The following is a 19414-nucleotide window of genomic DNA, read 5'->3' as shown; positions in this document are numbered from 1 at the left end:
CTAACATAGACTCAAGACTTACAGAGTCTAGGGATTTCTAAGGCATCCAGAATTCCCTCATCTTAGAAAATAAATAATAATGCAGATAATAAAAATAATAGCAGCGACAGCTAACACTTCTGTAGAGCTTAACTATATGCCAGAATTTGAACCTCTTTATATATATTGTCATTCAGTCCTCACAACTCTGTGAGGATATTTTATTCCTTGACCTTCCTATTTGAATGTGTAACCCCTTACCTGTACTCCTTGTCCTTCTCTGCTTTTGTAGAAAAATATCACTCCTATAAAACTTACTTTATTATCATCTGTCCCTTCTGTTAGCACTCTCTGACTTACCCCCAATCCTGTCCCCACTGATTTAAGGCAGGAGGTCAGTTTGGTTCACTTTGGTATTGTCAATGCCTAGAATAGGACCTGGCACATGGTAGGTGCTCAGTGAATATTTGTTGAATGAATGAATGAATGAGTATCTATTTTATAGATGAGGAAACTATATTTCCCAAGATCACACAGTTAGAAATAGGACAGTGAAATTCCAGTTTTTGATGAAGCTAGAATTCTCTTAGCTTTTAGACAAATTATATCTCCAGGAGTGTGAAATGACCTTTAAGCCAGATTTGGCGATGGCTTCCCTTCTTTTAATCCCTAGGTTTGCATTTCATGGGCCTCTGGGCTCTTAAATTATCTTACAGATTGAATATTTTTTTCCTCCATTCTTTATCCAGGAAAAACAAAAAATTACTCATCTTTTATTGTGAAATTTTAAAAATAGCAAAACTCTGATTTACATTTTATGAATTTTGTCTATAGCCTGAAGCTGTAGAAGCAATGATACTTAGTCATATTTTAAACTCAAAGGGTTCAGTGTCTCCTTTCACTCTTTCCCTTCAGGGGGCATGTGACAGAGGAATAGGCCATAGAAATGAGACTTGGCCCAAGATTACTCAGTTAGCCACTTGCCCCAGAACTATTCATCATGGTGTATTTCTTTACCCACTTGACATGTGTGCACGAGCACCCACACCCATCTCTAAACTTGGTGATCAGTATGGCCTTTTGTAGGAAATTTAATTCTGGAAGTGGTTAGGCAGAACATGAAAGGCTAAGATCTGGCAGTTGAGGGAGCTTAAGGAAAGAAGGAAGGAAACAGAAGTCATCAGAGAATCTCAACTAGGAAGAAGGGCAGTCCCACTCAGAGTGTGGGTTTTTGGAAGGTGAAGAGTATAGTGCTGTTGAACACTTTACCTTCTTTTCCTTTTGGCATATGAAACCATACCCATTCTTTCTGTCACAATTTTACCTTGTAAATTCCATTGATAATCCCTGTTCTTGGGAAGGACTAAGCAGCAATACTTTGTTATTGTGTTCTGACACCATTAACTCAGGGTCACAGGAAACTTCTTTTCCTTCCTGTAATATTATGGACCTATAAGTGTTAGCTTTTGCCTTGATGTATCTCCTAAGATTCTGGAACAGAATGATTACAAATAATTAGAAATCATTTCCATCTTGTTTCCTGCTATTCCCTTTCTTTTATGTTTTTAAAAGGGAATATCTCAAATATATATTAAAGTGCATTAAAAAATACAAACATCTGTGTACTCACTGGCCAGATTTAACAAATTAAAAAAATATAGTTATGTATACTTTAGAGATTTTTATTCTTTTTTGAGAAATGAAAGCATTAGTGAGCTGAAGTCCCTCCTTTTTAACTTTCCTCCCACCCCCTTCCTCACAACTATTCTGAGGTCGGTGTGAATCCTTCTCTTTCTTTCATAGAAAAATAATTTCTTAATGAATTTTTACCCATATTTTTAATCCTTTGAATTCGAAGGATAGTAACTCATTTTATGGTTTATCATGAATCATTTTCAGTGGCTCAAATAGATTTTTTTGGTCATTGTTGCCTTCTCATTCCTGGACAACAGTATAATGTTTTACCTTGTTATTGCTAGGACCATATCTAACTCTTTTTGGTCCTCTGATCTATCAGATGGGATGTTAACTGTGTTATGTATTTTTTTGTTGGTAACATTCCTGAAATATTTCTTAGAAATTCTTCGTATTCACCTTCAGTAACCAGGGAGAGAGAGAGAAGTAACAAAAGAATTATTTTATTTTTTTCAGGCCAAGTTACCATTTGAGAAACTGACACTATGAGCCACAAAAAACTGAGAAGCCTATATTCAATGTGTAATAGTAGGACAAATATCTATTAGTTTAAAAACCTGTACATTCTTGTGGTCAACAGCATGAAGAATTTAATGCAATACTGCCATAGGCTTATGGTTAAATGTGAGCATGATGCTAAAGGAGAAAATCTAACAATGGCTATTATGTTTGTTTTGTCAAAATATGCTCACCAGCTCAAGAGTTTCCTATTTTGGAGAAGCAGAACTGGTTGATACATCTTCACTATATACGGAAGGATTATGAAGCATGCAAGGTGAGAGATTGTAATGACAGAGACCATGAGAGGCAGGCATTGGTTAGATAGCTAACAATGGTGGCTCTTAAATCCCACTAATAATGTATGAATTCCTGTTTCCCCACACTGTGTATATTGGTTAGCTTTTGCTAGGATAATGCTGTTAACAACCTCAAAATTTCAGTGGCTTCTAACAGCAGACATTTAATTATTGCTCTTGGGCCTCCAGATTGGCTGTGGGTTGGTTGGGTCTGACTACAGGCTGGGGGTCAGATTCATGTGTGCTCCATGTGTCTTCTCATTTCAAGACCAGGGTAAAGGAGCAGCCGCTCTCTGGGACTTGTTGGTCTCATGGTGAATGGCCAGTGTTCAACACAGCGTAGTATTTAACTTCCTCATCTCTGGATAGGTGAAAAATGGTATTTCATTGAGTTTTATAATTCTCTTATTTTGATGAACTTGATCATCATTTGTATATTTAAAAACAATTTGTATTTCCTTTTTCTCTAAACTATATCTTTGGAAACATACTATACATGTTATATACTTGCTAGCAGACAATAGTATTAACGTGCAAAATATATCCTTGAAACTGTCTTATGGCATTTGGAACTTTGTCATGCTTCTAAGGTTATAGTTTTAAAGTTTTACCCATAGCATTTGTACCTATGGCAATGTACAGAACTAGAAATGGTTAGTACCAGTATGAATCTTAAAAGGGTTCTTTCTTTCCTTTTGTGATACTACTATCCTTTTCTTTTTTCCCTTTTCCTGTTGTTGTTTTTTTTTTAAGTTTATTTATTTATTTTGAGAGAGAGAGGAGAGACCATTTTGAGAGAGACAGGAGAGGAGGGGGAGAGAGAGAGGGAGAGACAATCCCTTGTAGATTACAGTGCAGAGCCTGACCTGGGGCTCAATCTCATGAACTGTGAGATCCTGACCTGAGCTGAAATCAAGAGTCAGATGCTTAATCCACTGAGCTACCTAGGCACTCCCCCTTTTCCTTTTTTGACAACTTTCTCTTTCCTGTTTTTGGCATCTCTTCCTTGTTTATTTCTTAAGCATTGGAGATGTTCCTAGGTCCTATCCTTGGCCCCTTTCTCAGCTCATTTCACACACCTCTTCCTGATCTTCAAACTAATCTGATACCTACTAATGCTTCACAAGTATTTCAAATTCAACTCTTCTGTAGCTGAATTTATCTGCTTTCCTCCAAACCTGTTCCTTCTCTTGTACCCTGTCTCGGGGCTAGGTACCATCATTCACTCATCTGTCTGTCAGGCTCCCCTGACCCATTTTTCCTAATATAATATAGATAATCATTAAGTTTTGGTGATCCTTGTTTACTATCTCTTGAAATTGTCCACTTCATTCCCTCTCCATGCCTTAGTTAATTCCCATAATTTTTGTTTAAATTATCACAGGAATTCTTATACCGATCTTGCCTCCTTTCCATCTGTTTTCATCAGTGCCTCCAAAATGACTTTTCTATAGAGCAAATTGAATCAGGTTACCTCCTGTTTAAAACTTACCAAGATTCTCCCATTGCTCTCAACATTTTTAGCCTGGTGTTTGAGGCCCTTCTCTCTCGGACTCTCTTAGTCATCTCGGCTTCTCCTCCACCCGCTGCCAACACAGGATTTGAAACTGTTTACTCCAGAAAGCCTTCTTTGATGCTCTAAGTTAGACTCAGGTGCTCCTATAGCATCCCAAGCTTAGCCTGTCACGGGAGCAAGGAAGAACCTGTGTTTTGCTCATCAGAGAGCCCCTAGCATCTATAATTGTGCCTGGAAATCTTCCTATTCCCCTTAGCTTGCCTAGTAAGATTCTAGACAGGGGTTGACAGACTTTTTCTGCAGGGGCCAGATAGTAAATATTTTGGACTTTGTCGGCCACAGTCTCTTTCATATTCTTCATCTTCTCTCTCTCTCTCTCTCTTTTTTTTTATAACCCTTTAAAATAGGAAAATACTCTTAGCTTGAGAGCTGTACAAAAATAGCCTGTTTGGCTCAGATTTGGCCTGTGGGCCATAGTTTGCTGACCCCTGTTCTATAGTAAGTAACCGTAAAAGAGTTGAGATTTAAAAAAATTCCAAGTGAACATTATTAGTAATTATTTATATACTAGATTTCTTATATATGCTCCTTGTCCACCTCTACTTTTCTTAAAAACACTTTAGGACACTGGGGCACCTGGGTGGCTCAGTTGGTTAAGCGTCTGACTTCAGCTCAGGTCATGATCTCACAGTTTGTGGGTTTGAGCCCCGTGTCAGGCTCTGTGCTATTAGCTCAGAGCCTGGAGCCTGCTTTGGATTCATTCTGTGTCTCCCTCTCTCTCTGCCCGTCCCCAACTTGCACTCTTTCTCTCTCAAAAATAAATAAACATTAAAAAAAAATTAAAACAAAAAATCCACTTTAGGACACCTAACTGTGACTTACAAGTATTTTTCTTCCTCTTTCAGGCTGTTATCAAAGAGCAGCTTCAGGAGACTCAGGGGTTATGTGAATATGCTATCTATGTCCAAGGTAAGACATAGTTCTCTTCTTGCTAGAGAAATGCATTCTTGGCCTAGGTTTCAAAAGAAGAGCAAACAACTTACGAAACACTTTAAATTCAAATGTTCTACAAAGATCTTATTCGGTATTATGTTTTTTGAAATCAGAACATAATTCTTATGCTGGATTTGACCTGAGAAATGACTAGTTCTGTTAGAAAAAATTTGCTGCCGTTCTTTCCCCCTTTTCCAAGTGTCTGGCTAATGTTTTCAGAATGGATGTTAGGGTCCCTGCCTCAGGCAGCAGCTTCAAGCCCAGAAGGGCTTTTGGAACTGTCCTTTGTAGTCAGGCTACAGAAGATGACGGAAGCCTTGAGGATTTTTTATAAGGGCGTTAGGATGAAGAGAAGAAGCCTAGAGGTATACAGGATGAGGTGGAAAGTAGATGAAATTCATCAGAAACCAAATACAGAACCACTGACTCTTTGGTATAAATGAACAGTTTTGTTTACCACTCAGTGGATTGGTAGTCTTCAGATTAATATGTAATTTTATGACATGATTTGCAGGATACTTGACACATCTAGGACATCATGGCAAGAAAAGTGCTCTTTTATTCCCAGTATTACAGGTGCCAGACTCGCAGTGCCTCATAATACTTAAACACGAAAATTCTTCTGAAAACTCAGGCCTGGGAAAAATTACTGATTCCAATAGGTTGCATTACTGAAAATAAGTCTGAAATATTAGTGCATTCTTGGCCAGAATCTTTTTGATTTCACTTGTCCTGTTTGGGTGTACTCTGGAAACTACTAGATGGAAGTCTGAATTATGATAGAGTGTTTGACAGGAAAGACCAGGAATGTTCTTATTATGAAGAATTTGTGGGATAACTTTCAAGGCACCTATCTACATGGTGGGTACTGGGTAGAGGGGCAGGTACATTTGAGATACCTTATTTATTTATTTATTTTTTTTTGAGATACCTTATTTTTTTTTTTACTTTAAAAAAAAATTTTTTTTTAATATTTATTTATTTTTTGAGACAGAGAGAGACAGAGCATGAACGGGGGAGGGTCAGAGAGAGGGAGACACAGAATCCGAAACAGGCTCCAGGCTCTGAGCTGTCAGCACAGAGCCCGACGTGGGGCTTGAACTCATGGACTGCGAGATCATGACCCGAGCCGAAGTCGGCCGCTCAACCGACTGAGCCACCCAGGCACCCCTGAGATACCTTATTTAAAAAGGTTTTAGATTGTCAGCAACTCTGCTACTTGTTTTCAGCCTACCTGAGGTCTGAGCTGATTGTATTAAAGATACAATTATCCAAAGGATTTCTTTGGTATGATTTCTTACTCCTCCTTCTTCAGTTTTTCTGATACCAGACTCTGTTCTTCCTAGAATGTGATGAGTTTTTTCTGTGTTTTCTATCCTTGGCAGCATTAATATTTCGCCTGGAAGGAAATATCCAAGAATCCCTAGAACTCTTTCAGACGTGCGCTGTTCTCAGCCCTCAGTGTGCTGATAACCTCAAGCAGGTGGCCAGATCTTTGTGAGTATTTGTTGCCTCAGAAGTCCTGGGCATTCACAGAGAACGATGTAAAATGCGTTCTCAGGCCGAGCCTGCTTCTGACAGCCTGATCAACCTGATACGTAGAGGGAGAGTGGCTTAGTAGATATATGGGGATCCCCTTTGAAGAGTGGATTAATTTCGAAACTTGAGAAAATAAGTCAACAAGTATAAAGGAGTTGAGTATTTTAAACATTGTATGGTCTAGTTTGATGGGGGGAACACTGATACTGTTTATCATATAAATAGGGACATCTTGTGCCCTCAGTCCCCTAATCTTATTGGCAACCCATGGAATGTTTTTCATGTACTGTTCCAACACTTGGTATAATACTTGACATAGTAAGTTTCAGTAAGTGTTTGTTGAGTGAATGCCCTAATGGTGCCTCCATGCAAGCAACCTCCAAAGTCTTTCTAAGCTGATGGGTACACTGTTTTTCTACTCCGGAGCTGTAAAGTGTCCCATGGGGTTTCTACCCCCACTTTCTTACCTACATTGTCATTCATACTTGCACTTCCTTTGTATAGAGCCTGGTTTGCCTTTGCCTCCCTCCAGAATCAAGGTTGAGGAAAGAGATTTAGTCTTGGAAGGGAAGGGCATGTCCCTATAATAGACGGTGATAATAAATGATGGCAGCTCCAGTTTAACTGGTATATATACCAGTTTGTTTCTTTTTTGTTCTACATGTGTGGTACATTGTGGAAAATAAATTACAGAAGACTTTCACGAAAAGTGGTGTAGAATGAGGCCAAGACCCTGGAATAGCTATCAGTGCAGTCCCTACCAAAAGAGCTTCTGTGACTGATAGAGACCAGCCTCACCGGCCAAAACAGCACAGCCAGCTAATAAGGCAGGGGCTTCCAGATTTCTCTGCTGGATGGAATATGAGTCAAATGGGGGACTAGTGGAGTTAGTCCTGTAAAACTTTTAGTTAACAATTACAGAAAATGTATTTCTCCCATAGATTTCTTTTGGGAAAACATAAAGCTGCCATTGAAGTATATAATGAAGCAGCTAAACTTAACCAGACAGATTGGGTAAGTAGAGAACTTTAAAGTTCTTTGTTATTAGTGACCTGCTGATGGTTCCATTTGTCATATGGCTGTCTTGTTACTGTTACTGAATTCCTACATGCCCCAAATGTCTTTATTTTATCCTCACACTTGATTGATGATTTAGCTAAGTATAAGATCAAAAACCAAACCATGTTTCCTCATAACTTAGCAGACATTGCTGCATGGTTTTCTGGCAGTCTGTTACCAGTCTGCTACTTGTTGATTAACTTCACTTTCCTCTCTAGAAGCTTCAAGGATTTTCTCTTTATCATTGGAGTTCTGAAATATCAATAATACTTGTGTAAAAGTGTTACCCCCTCCCCCCGCCCCCATCCCCATCTGTGGACACTAAGTTGGCTTTCACTCTGAAGATCCTTGCTCTGTTTTGGGTCAGGGACATTTTCTTTGAGTAGTTCTTTGATTTTCTTCTCCTCCATTGTCTCTTTGTTAGGGATTGTAACTGCAACAGAAATTTTGATTGAACATTGGCTTTGCCAATTAGGGGTTTATTTTTTGTCATGAAAATATATACCAGGTAAGTAGTTGCCAACATTGACAGGGTGGTCCAAGGACGTCAAAGCTGAGGTTTTTTCTTCATGGTCATAAGACGTCTACTGCAGCTCCGACATCACGTCATCATTCCAGGCAGAGAGAAAAAACAAGCAACGAAGAGAAAAAGATATAGCCTGTATTAGGAAAGCACAGCTTTCCCAAAAATCCCCAAAAGACTGCCACTTGTGTCATATCAACTATCCCCCTTTTAAGGAAGACTGGGAAATACAGTTTTTTCATTGGACACATTGACACTCTGAACAAAATTAGGGTCTGTTAGTAACGAAAATGAGGAGAGTGGGTATTAACGAGTGGCATCTGCCACACTGTTTTCCACTGTATTAAAGGTGTTCTGTACTTGTTCTCTGTGTCTCTTCACTTGCATCTCACATAGTCCTGCTTTTTGTCTTTTTGCTGTACATTCAGGGACATTTCCTGAATCCTATTCTCCAGATCATTTTTGTTGTTAGCTATTCACATTCTGTTATTATCTTATCCATTCAGTATTTTTTATGTCAGTAATTATATTTTTAATTTCTAAGAACTTTGTCTTTTGTCTTCTTGCAATAGCCTCTCCATGTCTCTGACTCTTGAAGTTTTGTTCTGCTTTCCAGAATTACCTTTTGCTTCCTCTCTTTATTTTGGTTCTTCTTTCTTGTGCTGTTGGTTTTTTCCCCAATAGTGATGATTCTTGGAAAGAAATATGTATGTGTGAAGGATTAGATTGATTCATACGGAGAGTTAGCATAGATTTCCTCTGCAGTTCTTATGGCACCATTATTTTCAAAAAATTCCAGTTTGTTGGTCACTTCCATAGGTCTGAAGACAAATGCCACCAAGTATTTTATAGCTAAAGGCCAAAGTGAAGCTGCAGATGAAGGATAATTCATTTACTCCTTCATTTAGTCATTCTTTCAACACACGAATGTTTGCTACGTGCCAGGCACTGGGCTCGGTCTCAGAGACGCAAAGGTGGATTGGTGGGTTATGGAACAATCAGCTAGAATAGGAAATACAGGAAGGAAGAGAGGAGGATGATAACCAATCAGAGCTAAATCCTGTCTTTAACATTGTGGACTTGATGAGTTTTTGCTTCCGGTAGGGCATTTAAATGGAGACATGTCCAGTGCATGGCTGGATATAGAAGTCTGAAGCTCCAGTGTTCTGGGCTAGAGATGTACATTTTGGAGTCAAGAGTATAAAGGTAATGACTACAAGCATGAAATTGGATGAGATCACTCTTCGGAGAGCTGAGGGCGGAACCCAGGGAAAAGTGTTGAAGGGCTGAGCTGAAAAGAACTGATAGAGGAAGATCGGGACGAAGTGAAACGAGAGCTCAGAGTCACACAGGAGGAATGGAGAGTATCTGCTAATCCTTCCAGTTGGTTGAAAGAGCTCATTTGGTATTACTGACCACTTGGGATGACCATTCCATTGGTACCAGTAGAGGTAGTCATGCCCCGAGCTGCTCCTCTGTGTCCTACTTGCTATGTGAGTTCCTGTGGCCCTACTTTATACCACAGTCCAGCTGCAACAGGGGGATAATAGTTCCTCCTGCTGTTACCTCCTTTGACTTCTGGAACAGCTTTGTTAAGTAGGGAGAATTTACCCGATTGGGCTGAGGGAGGTGAGAAGCTGAGGCTTTGGCTAGATGGAGTGACTTGTTCAAGGGGGCACAGTGAGGTGGTGGCAGAACCAGAGCTAGAATTCAGGCCTGGACTCTGAGATTCCTCGCTTTAGGCCTATCATTTTTCCACTGTACCAGCTGCCTTTTGCAGGATGTCTGCTGGATTCCCTCATTCTGTGAAACACATGATTTAACTCTTATTCTGTTTTCCTTCTCAAATTTCCTTTGTTGTCAGTTTAAGGCCTTTTGCTGCTGCCTTCTCAAGTAATATCTATGGCAAATGATTTTCTACTTTCGTTTAAGTTCATTTTACTTATTTTGAGAGAGAGCATGGGAGGGGCAGAGAGAGAGAGAGGGAGAGAAAGAGAATCCCAGCAGGCTCTGTACAGCCCCAGTGGGGGGCTCGAACTCATGAACCACAAGATAATGATCTGAGCGAAAATCAAGAGTCAGATGCTTAACCAACTGAGCACCCAGGCACCCTGAAAATTATTTTAAAGAGTTGGGGGTTAGTTAGCTTTCAAGACATTTAGAAGACAAGCACAGATGCATTTCTCCTTTTTCTAGCTCCGTGTGTACATTGTTACGTGATAAAGGGGAAAGTACGCAAGTTTTGTAGGCAAGCCTGAGTTCGGGTCCCAGTGCTTTGCCGTGTGTGGACGTTATTTGGATTGTGATTTAAGGGGAAAAATTGTGTGTTTGTGAGACATTTATGGGTTTTATGTTTATTAAACATAAATCAGTATCTGATATGAGCAGTTATTATTTTCCAAGTATGATAGTGGTATTGTGGGTAGTCAAAAAAAAAAACCAAACAACCTTATCCTTTAGAGATACATATTGAGGGGCTCCTAGGTGGCTCCGTCAGTTAAGCATCTGACTCTTGGTTTCAGCACAGGTCATGATCTCACAGTTCATGAGTTCGAGCCCTGTGTCAGGCTCTGTGCTGATAGTGCAGAGCCTGCTTGGAATTCTGTTGCTCCCTCTCTCTTCCTCTCTGCCCCTCCCCTGCTTGCTCGCTCGCTTTCTCTCTCTCAAAATAAATAAAATTAAAAAGAAAAAAAAGAAATACATACTGAAAGGTTGTAGATGAAATGTTATGCTATCTGATATAAACTAGTGGGGTAGATGGGAGAATGGGTTGGATGGTTGTTGGGACAGAATGAGGAGTCCATGGTGATTCTATGTTGTTGTTTTTTTTAAATTTTTTTTAATGTTTTATTTTATTTTTGAGAGAGAGAGACAGAGTGTGAGCAGGGGAGGGGCAGAGAGAGAGGGAGACAGAATCTGAAGTAAGCTCCAAGCTCTGAGCTGTCAGCACAGAGCCCAACGTGAGGCTTGAACTCACGGACTGCGAGATCATGACCTGAGCTGAAGTCAGAGACGCCCAACTGACTGAGCTACCCAGGTGTCCCGATTCTGTCTACGTTTATACATGGTTGACATTCTTCTTAAGATTTAGACCTAAAAACAGAAAGAAAAATCCTAGTGCTGACACCTCCTGGCTTAAGTTAGGCAAACTATTTAACCTCTCTGAGCTTCAATTTTCTTATCTCTCAAATCAGAATCGTTACACCTGTATTTCAGATTTGCTGGGAAAATTATAGTAATGCATATATGAAAACCATCTGGCATAGAGCCTGATGTGAAGTAGGTACTCAGTCGGTTTTCCCTATCCTGTTGTTATTTTAAGAGACTTGGAACCTATTAAACCATTTGTCTCTGAGCTCTGGGGTCCATGGTTCTTCAGACAGGGATGCTTCTGGGCCTGGATGTGCTTCCGCATCTCTCCACTACTAACAGGAAGGTCCTCACCTTTGCTTTCTCCTTTCTCTCAAGCTACTGTAAATAAAGGGGGATTCAGCATAAGGGAACTTCAGCGATTTTATGAAACTCAAGGTCAGGGAAACACAGGCTTGTCTTACAGTGAACTAGAACTGGAAAACTTTTAGTGACCAAGGTGGCTACTCCGCATTTCTGCTTCATTTTCTCTTTCTGTAGATCAGCAGTTGGCAGACTGTTTCTGTAAAAGGCCTAGTGAATATTTTAAGCTTTGTGGCTTCATATAGTCTCTTTTGAACTACTTAACTCTGAAGTTCTAGTGTGAAAGTTCTGTAGACAATGTGTAACGAGTGATTGTGGCTGTGTTCTAATCAAACTTTATTTACAAGAAAAGGCAGAGGATGCATTTGGTCTGTGGGCCAGGGTTTGTAGACTACAGCTGTCAGGCTCCAATTACATATATTCCGTCTTAGTGGCCTCCAGATGGTGCTGTTGGTCCTCAAGTCCACGTCATGTAGTCAATTCTGGATTACGAGGAGAGGGACTCTGACACACACATATATTTATTTATGTATACATACACACAAATTTCCTTCGGGTGGAGCAGGGGCTGTGGCAAGTCTCTTCTGAGAAGAAAAGCTTGGGGTGAGTGGCCTGGGTATGTACGTCAAACACCCAGGAAGATCACCTGTTTATTCTGCTTTTATCTCCTATAATCTGAGTTTTTAAACAGTCCATTTTTTTTTTTAAACATTTATTTATTTTTGAGACAGAGAGAGACAAAGCATGAACAGGGGAGGGGCAGAGAGAGAGGGAGACACAGAATCGGAAGCAGGCTCCAGGCTCTGAGCCATCAGCCCAGAGCCCGACACGGGGCTCGAACTCACGGACCGTGAGATCATGACCTGAGCCGAAGTCGGACGCTTAACCGACCAAGCCACCCAGGCGCCCCTAAACAGTCCATTTTGTGTATTTAAGTGTATTTAAGTATGGGGATGCCTGGGTGGCTCGGTCGGTTAAGTGTCTGACTCTAGATTTCAGCTCAGGTCATGATCTCAAGGTTTGTGAGATTGAGCCCCATGTCAGGCTCTGTGCTGACAGTATGGAGCCTGCTTGAGATTCTCTCTCTCCCTGTCTCTGCCCCTCCCCTGCTCATGCACACACTCTCTTTCTCATAAACGTAAAAAATGGTTTTTAAATGTATTTAGGTATGAAATACCTGTTGTGTCATTTAAAATGTAAGTTTTGCTGAACAGTACAATCCCCAGATGCCTGATGTTTCATTCTGCTGGTAACTGTGGAATTTACACCTATGCTATTTTACTTTCTTTCATGTGTAGGAGATCTGTCATAACCTAGGAGTTTGCTACATTTATCTGAAACAGTTCAAAAAGGTAATTGATGGAAATGGTGGTGGTGGTTGAGTTCTCGGCTGGGGGCTTCACTGAGGGTTCATTGAGGGTTTTGTATTATTTCTAGGAAGTGCTTGTAGAGATTTGGAGAAGTAAAAATCCAAAGTGCCATGTACATTTATTCCCATATTTATTCTTATTTTTCATCCATCTGTTTTTCCCCCCATATTTTAGCAACAAAATGACAGACTCTAGAACTGTTATGAGGGAATGGCAATGTAATTGCTTTTCTCTCTTCTTCTCCACCCCAGTTTAATTTACTAGTATAGAAACAAATGTTGAATAAAACTTAGATATCAAAAAGTGAACCCTTAAGTCTGGAAGTGTTAAAAGTCTTATGCTCTGACAGCAACTGATTTTAGTTTGTGAGGTCATTGGAAATGAATTTTAGTTCTAAGTGGATCTGATTTTTGAGTTTCTGTTTTTAATGTTATTTTCCATGTGAGAACTTTTATTTTTAGTGGGTTTCTTCAGGTTTCCTGGGCAGAGCTACAGTGTTATATGCTTGGCTAGGAGAGTTTTCTCCTCAGAGAATATTCCAAGCCAGTACATTTCTATTCATCAGATTATTCTGAGCCAAGGGAGAGATAGGATTGTTCTTGGGTCAGACCTGTACTTAGGAGAAGGAGAATTATATTTAGATTTTACTATAAAGCTAACAGAGCAAATATAATACTTGACATTTCTGTAAATACTTGTTGAATGTCTTAAATGAAGCCCTTTATATCTGTTAGCATATAAACTCTTCCAGAGCAAGGGGTTTGTTTTGTTAGCTCTGGTATCCCTAGTACTTAGAACAATAGATACTTGGTGGATACATGTTGAGTGAATAAATGAGAACAGTCCATTCATTCTTTTATCAAAATATTGGTGAGGAAAATGCAGTCCACCCTGGGGAAGGTAATGCAATTGGTCAGTGGTGCAGCTGGGACTGAGTTCAGGGCAGTGCTGTCTTCTGTACTAAGACATCCCTTTGACTTATGAAGGCATGAGTCATGGGTATGAATACCAACATGGAGAAAACACTCAAAAAGGTTAATCATCTTGTATAAACTCTCCCAAGTGGCTCCAGAGGCAGACACCTCATGTTGCCAGCCCTCCTGTCAGCAAGCAGTTTTGGTATGTTTTAGTTTTTTGGGTAGTGGGGGCTGTTTGCTGAGATGTGATGTGTCTGCGTTAGAAAGGGGGAGCTCTGTCTTTACGTTAGCCGTACGAAGACATCGTCCTTTCCTGTAGTGATTCGGTTCTCTTTACTCCATCAATCTTCTTAGGCGCAAGAGCAGCTGCACAATGCCCTACATCTTAACAGGCATGATTTGACTTACATAATGCTGGGGAAGATCCACCTGCTGGAGGGAGACTTGGACAAGGCCATTGAAATCTACAAGAAAGCAGTGGAGTAAGTATGTCTGTTTTCTTTAAGGCAATGAGAAGACAAATGGGAGCAGACATATGAACCCCCAAGCCTAAGATGGATTCCTGTGACTATTAGTTGTGTGAGTTAGAGTACGGTTCAGGCCAAGGTTAAAAGCTCCCTGTGGCTTGCTTACATAAAAAGACTTGTGCTTCTCCCCCGTCAGTATGGCCAGCCTAGCCTAGCTGGACAGCTCTGCTCCCCAAGGTCAGTCAGGGATCCAGGTTCTTTATTAACCCACCATTTCTTACATTGTTGTCTTCACCTGCTGGTGAAGCTGACTTAATGTAGCATCCATGTTTCAGGCTATGGTGCGGGGTGGTGGTTTGTGAGGGTGACGTGGCCACTAGCTGCAAGGGAAGTGGGTACACATGTGCTCAGGAGGAAGGCGCACATAGATTTTGGAGTCAGCTGCTACTCTGCCATTGTGGTTTTCACTTCTATAGCAGATCTTTTTCCGGGGACATTGGGGTCAGAAATCTGACTCACTAATAAACATCTGGCCTTTATTAGCATGAAACCAATATGTTTTGTGGTGTTTTTTGTGTTTTTTTTTTAAGTTTATTAAAGAGAGAGAGTGAGTAGGGGAGAGGGAAAAGGAGAGAATCCCAAGCAGGCTCTGTTCTCCCAACACGGGGTTCGGCCCCATAAACTGAGATCATGACCTGAGCCAAAACCAGGAGTCAGACGCTTAACCAACTGAGCCACCCAGGCGTTCTCCCTACCCCCGCCCCAATATCTTGTGTTCTTAAAACATGATTAGGGTAGGCCAAACCCCTGTTGATAATGGAACTGACTGGCTTTCTCAGGATGCTGTTCCATATTTCTTCTCTAGGGACATGTACTATCTTGTCTTTTTTGTATAGGGTCTTGTTTGTTTTAAGTAGGATAAATGTAGCAAAATGTCATGTTTGTTTTGTCACTTAACAGGAAGCATGGCCACAAAGTCTATTATTCCTGATAATTAGTCTCTGAACTAAACTTAGATTTCTGTTAATTACCTTTGCCTTCTACCATGATAGTCACTTTTCTGGCTGTATCAGTTAAACACTCTCTGAATTGTCTTCAACCACATTATCTACAAAGACATAAAAGTCCCTTGGTTTTTTAAGCTACAAAAGACTTTTGTCACCAAGAAGCTAAGTTTACAGGGATTAGAGGAAGGAGCCCATGTAGCTTTTTTTTTTTTTTTTAAGAGAGAGCACCAGCAGGGGAGAGGGGCAGAGTGGGAGAGAGAAAACTCAAGCAGGCTCCATGCTCAGCGCAGAGCACGTTGCAGGTCTCAATCCCATGACCCTTAGGATCATGACCTAGGCCAAAATCAAGAGTCAACATTCAACTAAGCCAGCTAGGCACCCCTCCCCCCAATCCATGTAGCATATTTTAAGCTTCTGTGGGGCAGGGTGGAAGCCTTGATCCCTGACTTCTGCCTTAAAAAATTTTTTTTTTGTTTAAATATTTATTTATTTTCAAGAGAGAGAGTTGAGGAGGGGCAGAGAGAGAGGGAGACACAGAATCTAAAGCAGGCTCCAGGCTCTGAGCTTTCAGCAGAGAGCCCGACTCGGGACTCGAACTCACAAACTACGAGATCATGATCTGAACCAAAGTTGATGCTTAACTGAACCACCAACGTGCCCCGCTGACTTCTGCCTTTTAAAGTTGGCTCTTTGAGATTAGCTCACATAAATCTTAAGGGTGATATTCTTCCAGTGGCTCATCAAGGACTGAAGTCACTAAAATTCCCAAGGGAATAAGGGGACAGCTTGAGAGTTTGGAACCTGAGAATGGAGACCATTGTCTGTGACTCATAGCTTTGGAGATGGTAGTCATGTTTTGGTGGGGAGTTCGGGGGGAGATGCCACCAGAATCATGAAAGTTATGTAGTTGGTTTGTGGGAGGGAGGTGATCAAAATGGATATTTATTATGGCAGAAAGTGAAGGGCAAATATCCATTTGAACTGAGTAAGCTCTGTTCAGCTCAACCTTCCTCTAGTTGGGGGATTTGGCCCCTCTTGTTCTGGTCTCTCCATGGGACCAGTGCTGGAGACAGTTCCTTGCCTTTTGCCATTTTCACTGTTGAAGCTGCTGATGGTCCTATAGACAGAACATCTCAGCTTAGTGTTGCTTAACTTTTGGGATAAAGGCAAGTGTCAGTGAGGGATTGGGAAAGCAGATAATCTTTTACTTAAGTCAGTGTTTAGTCCCCAAAGCCAATGGCTAATTCTTTCCTAGGGCTGGTGAGTATCTTCCTTCTTCTGTTTAGTTTGGCTCTTTAGTATGTGTTTTTGTTTAATATGGAGAACAGAGCATTAGGGCCGTTGGGATCCTAAATTACACAGAGAACCCTGCTGGCTGGCATTGTCAGTACAGTGAGACCAGAAAAAAAAAAAAATCCTACAAGAGGGAACTGGCTGTCGCTGTGTTGTTTTCTAGACTGACTTGATTTATGGAGAATCGGTCTTTAATTATATCAGTATAATCAGGACCGTCACAGAGAATATTCTATAAGTTCTTCTTAGGACTTTGGCCCTAAGGAGAAAGATCCTGAAAGGAGTCTGGATGCTAAGTCCCATTTCTTCTTGCTGAGCAATTCACCCTGTAGCCAGGGTTGAGATAACCTACTTTAGAAGGAAATTCCCAAAGGACTTCGGGAATGGTCATGGGGAGGAGGAGGCAAAAAGTGTCCACCACTGCTCGTGAGGGCACGTCAGTGTGCAGGTGTCCTGTGTGTCTTGTACGCATCTGGTTTCCCTCTGAGCACCGATCTGTGTTGCAGGTTCTCACCAGAGAATACAGAACTTCTTACGACTTTGGGATTACTCTACTTACAGGTAATGAGAACCCTTTACTCATTCGTGCACTGGTGTTAGAAATGCTTTTGGATGTGTGTGGATTGTGGTTTCCCTGAATTTTCATTTTACTTTAACGCATCTTCCTAACGGTCATGTGAACCTTACTCTCTGCATCTGATATTTTTTATCTGCTAAAGGAAGTAATTTTCTGCATTCAAATCAGAAGCAAATAAGCCTGCTTGAGGCTACTTACCCATTTAAGGAAAGAGCATTTATGAGAAATGACCGGTCAGTGGGGCCGGCATGGTGTTGCTGGGGGGAGAAAGCCTGATGCAGGTTGGCGCTGGCCAACGGGCTTTGGGGCAGAGTCCGTTTCCACCCCTCCTTCCCAGCCGGATCTTACAGGAACGAGAAGGCAAAACACTGTCTCGAATAAGAAGTCTCCTGTCCCCTCCGTGTTTTCCTGAGCACAAATGGCATCTTTTTAGCGCCTCCACTTCTCTGTATCAGCCTGCGGATCCGAGGCCCAGGGATCCCTGAGGGTCTGTCCCTGTCCTGCCCCCATGAACTCCCCAAGTTCCCTGCTCAGCTGCTCCTCCAGCTATGCCTCTGTGGTGGCCTTTCTGGCTGTTTTGTTTTTCTTTAAAAGGAATCAGGAGCTTAACCCTAGGCCTTCCTGGCTTTGGCTTGGGAGGTTGGCCCCAGGGGAATGAGGCTAACCAGCCCCTTTCCTGCCAAGAGGCATTAGTGTGCAAAGCGTGGCAGAGGTGGTTCCTGGCAGATAGATACTTTGACCTTATCAGGGGACAAATCAACAAATAAGGGGATTTTTAGTTTTCTTTTTTTATCTGGTATCTGTAGCTGCTTTTTTTTTTTTTTTTAATCATGAGAACTCAGAACGTCAGTGTGTTTTTGTTCAGGGTGTGGTTGGCCAGACTCCTTAACTGCCATCTCCCCCTGATGTAATTCTCTGGTTTGCTTTTTCTCCAAGCTCGGCATTTACCAGAAGGCATTCGAACATCTTGGAAATGCACTGACCTATGACCCTACCAACTACAAGGTATTGCAGGCCGTCAAACCCCAGAGCCTTTACTCAGATGCTCCACTGCCGCCAGGGGCGATCTGGCCCTAGAGAGCATTTTGGATACCTGAGAAATTACCTTTTTCTTAGAAAAGTTTTAAATAGACATGGCCCTTCTTATCTGAAGATGTTGTAAAACGTTAGCGCTCTGCTTTTGTTTTCTAAAAGAGCACGTGTTATAACAGGCCTGTAACTTCTGCAGAGAATGAGGTCGTAGTGCTGGTGAGGTTTGTGTGCTGCTTAGGGAGTGAGCAAAGCCTCCACGACTTCCATCAGAGGTCATTCTGGTGACATAACTTCTGGATTCTTAATGGACTGGCGATGACAACTCTCGTCCAGGTACGACTCTGGAGCTGAGAAGATCGTGTAGAAGATGAACATGATGGAGGGAGATGCAGCCGAACGGGTTTGATGTCAGACACAGACTCGTCCTGTCTGAGAAGTCATAGAAGGCGTGTTAACTCCGTCAGCTCCCCACCTTGACACCTTTCCTTGGACAAATGCAAGAGCCAGCCTGATGACGCCTGAAGCTTGCTCACCCTGTCTGGTGGCCAAAGGAGCTGTACCTTCAGTGGTCAAAGACAGGAGTTTCTGAATTGTCTAGAGCACTTGGGGTACCACGTAGGGAGTTCAGGGGGCAGATTAAAGGCTGTTTTTCCTCAAAGGGCCTTGACTCTGAAATGTTGACTTCCTTGACCAGAAGTAGGAAACAAATGAGCCAGGTAGGGTCACTGACATTTTCTCTTTTCTTTTTCTGGACTGTGCTGGAGAAAGCCACGGTGAGGTGCAGGGACATTCCTCATCAGCATTTATCCCAGTAGCTTAAATATACCTTTTGTGTCCCTGGAAGAAGTACCCTGTTGAGTACCTACACCCAGAATGTCTGCTTCACCACTATAGCCTTTTGGGAACGGCTGAATTACAAGTTGTCCATGTCCTGTGTTTGCAGGCCATTTTGGCAGCAGGCAGCATGATGCAGACCCACGGGGACTTTGATGTTGCCCTCACCAAGTACAGAGTTGTAGCTTGTGCCGTTCCAGAAAGTCCTCCACTCTGGAACAACATCGGAATGTGTTTCTTTGGCAAGAAGAAATATGTGGCAGTGAGTGTCTCCCCACCTTCCTTGTTCGTGTTCATACATGCAAGTTACTGGGTCTGCCGGGCCTACCCTGGCCTCTCATCTCGTGTCCCATCTCTCCTGCA

At 41.7% G+C, this 19414-nt stretch overlaps 1 protein-coding gene across 2 annotated transcripts in view; it reads left to right on the top strand.

The window, feature by feature from the left end:
- The window catches only part of BBS4 (Bardet-Biedl syndrome 4), a 55493-nt gene that overhangs the window by 31237 nt on the left and 4842 nt on the right, over window positions 1-19414 (top strand). For both annotated transcript variants that reach the window (XM_007084571.3, XM_042988444.1), the window contains 9 exons: window positions 2370-2449; window positions 4893-4956; window positions 6366-6477; window positions 7461-7533; window positions 12853-12906; window positions 14196-14323; window positions 17115-17169; window positions 18122-18190; window positions 19161-19313. In XM_007084571.3, coding sequence (XP_007084633.2) covers window positions 2370-2449; window positions 4893-4956; window positions 6366-6477; window positions 7461-7533; window positions 12853-12906; window positions 14196-14323; window positions 17115-17169; window positions 18122-18190; window positions 19161-19313 — 788 coding nt within the window. The remainder of the gene's footprint in view (window positions 1-2369; window positions 2450-4892; window positions 4957-6365; window positions 6478-7460; window positions 7534-12852; window positions 12907-14195; window positions 14324-17114; window positions 17170-18121; window positions 18191-19160; window positions 19314-19414) is intronic.

The sequence above is a fragment of the Panthera tigris genome, chromosome B3, assembly GCF_018350195.1.
Source record: "Panthera tigris isolate Pti1 chromosome B3, P.tigris_Pti1_mat1.1, whole genome shotgun sequence".
NCBI classification, from domain to species: domain Eukaryota; kingdom Metazoa; phylum Chordata; class Mammalia; order Carnivora; family Felidae; genus Panthera; species Panthera tigris.
Note: the sequence above shows the minus strand (reverse complement) of the source record. Positions and strands in the feature narration are given on the sequence as shown.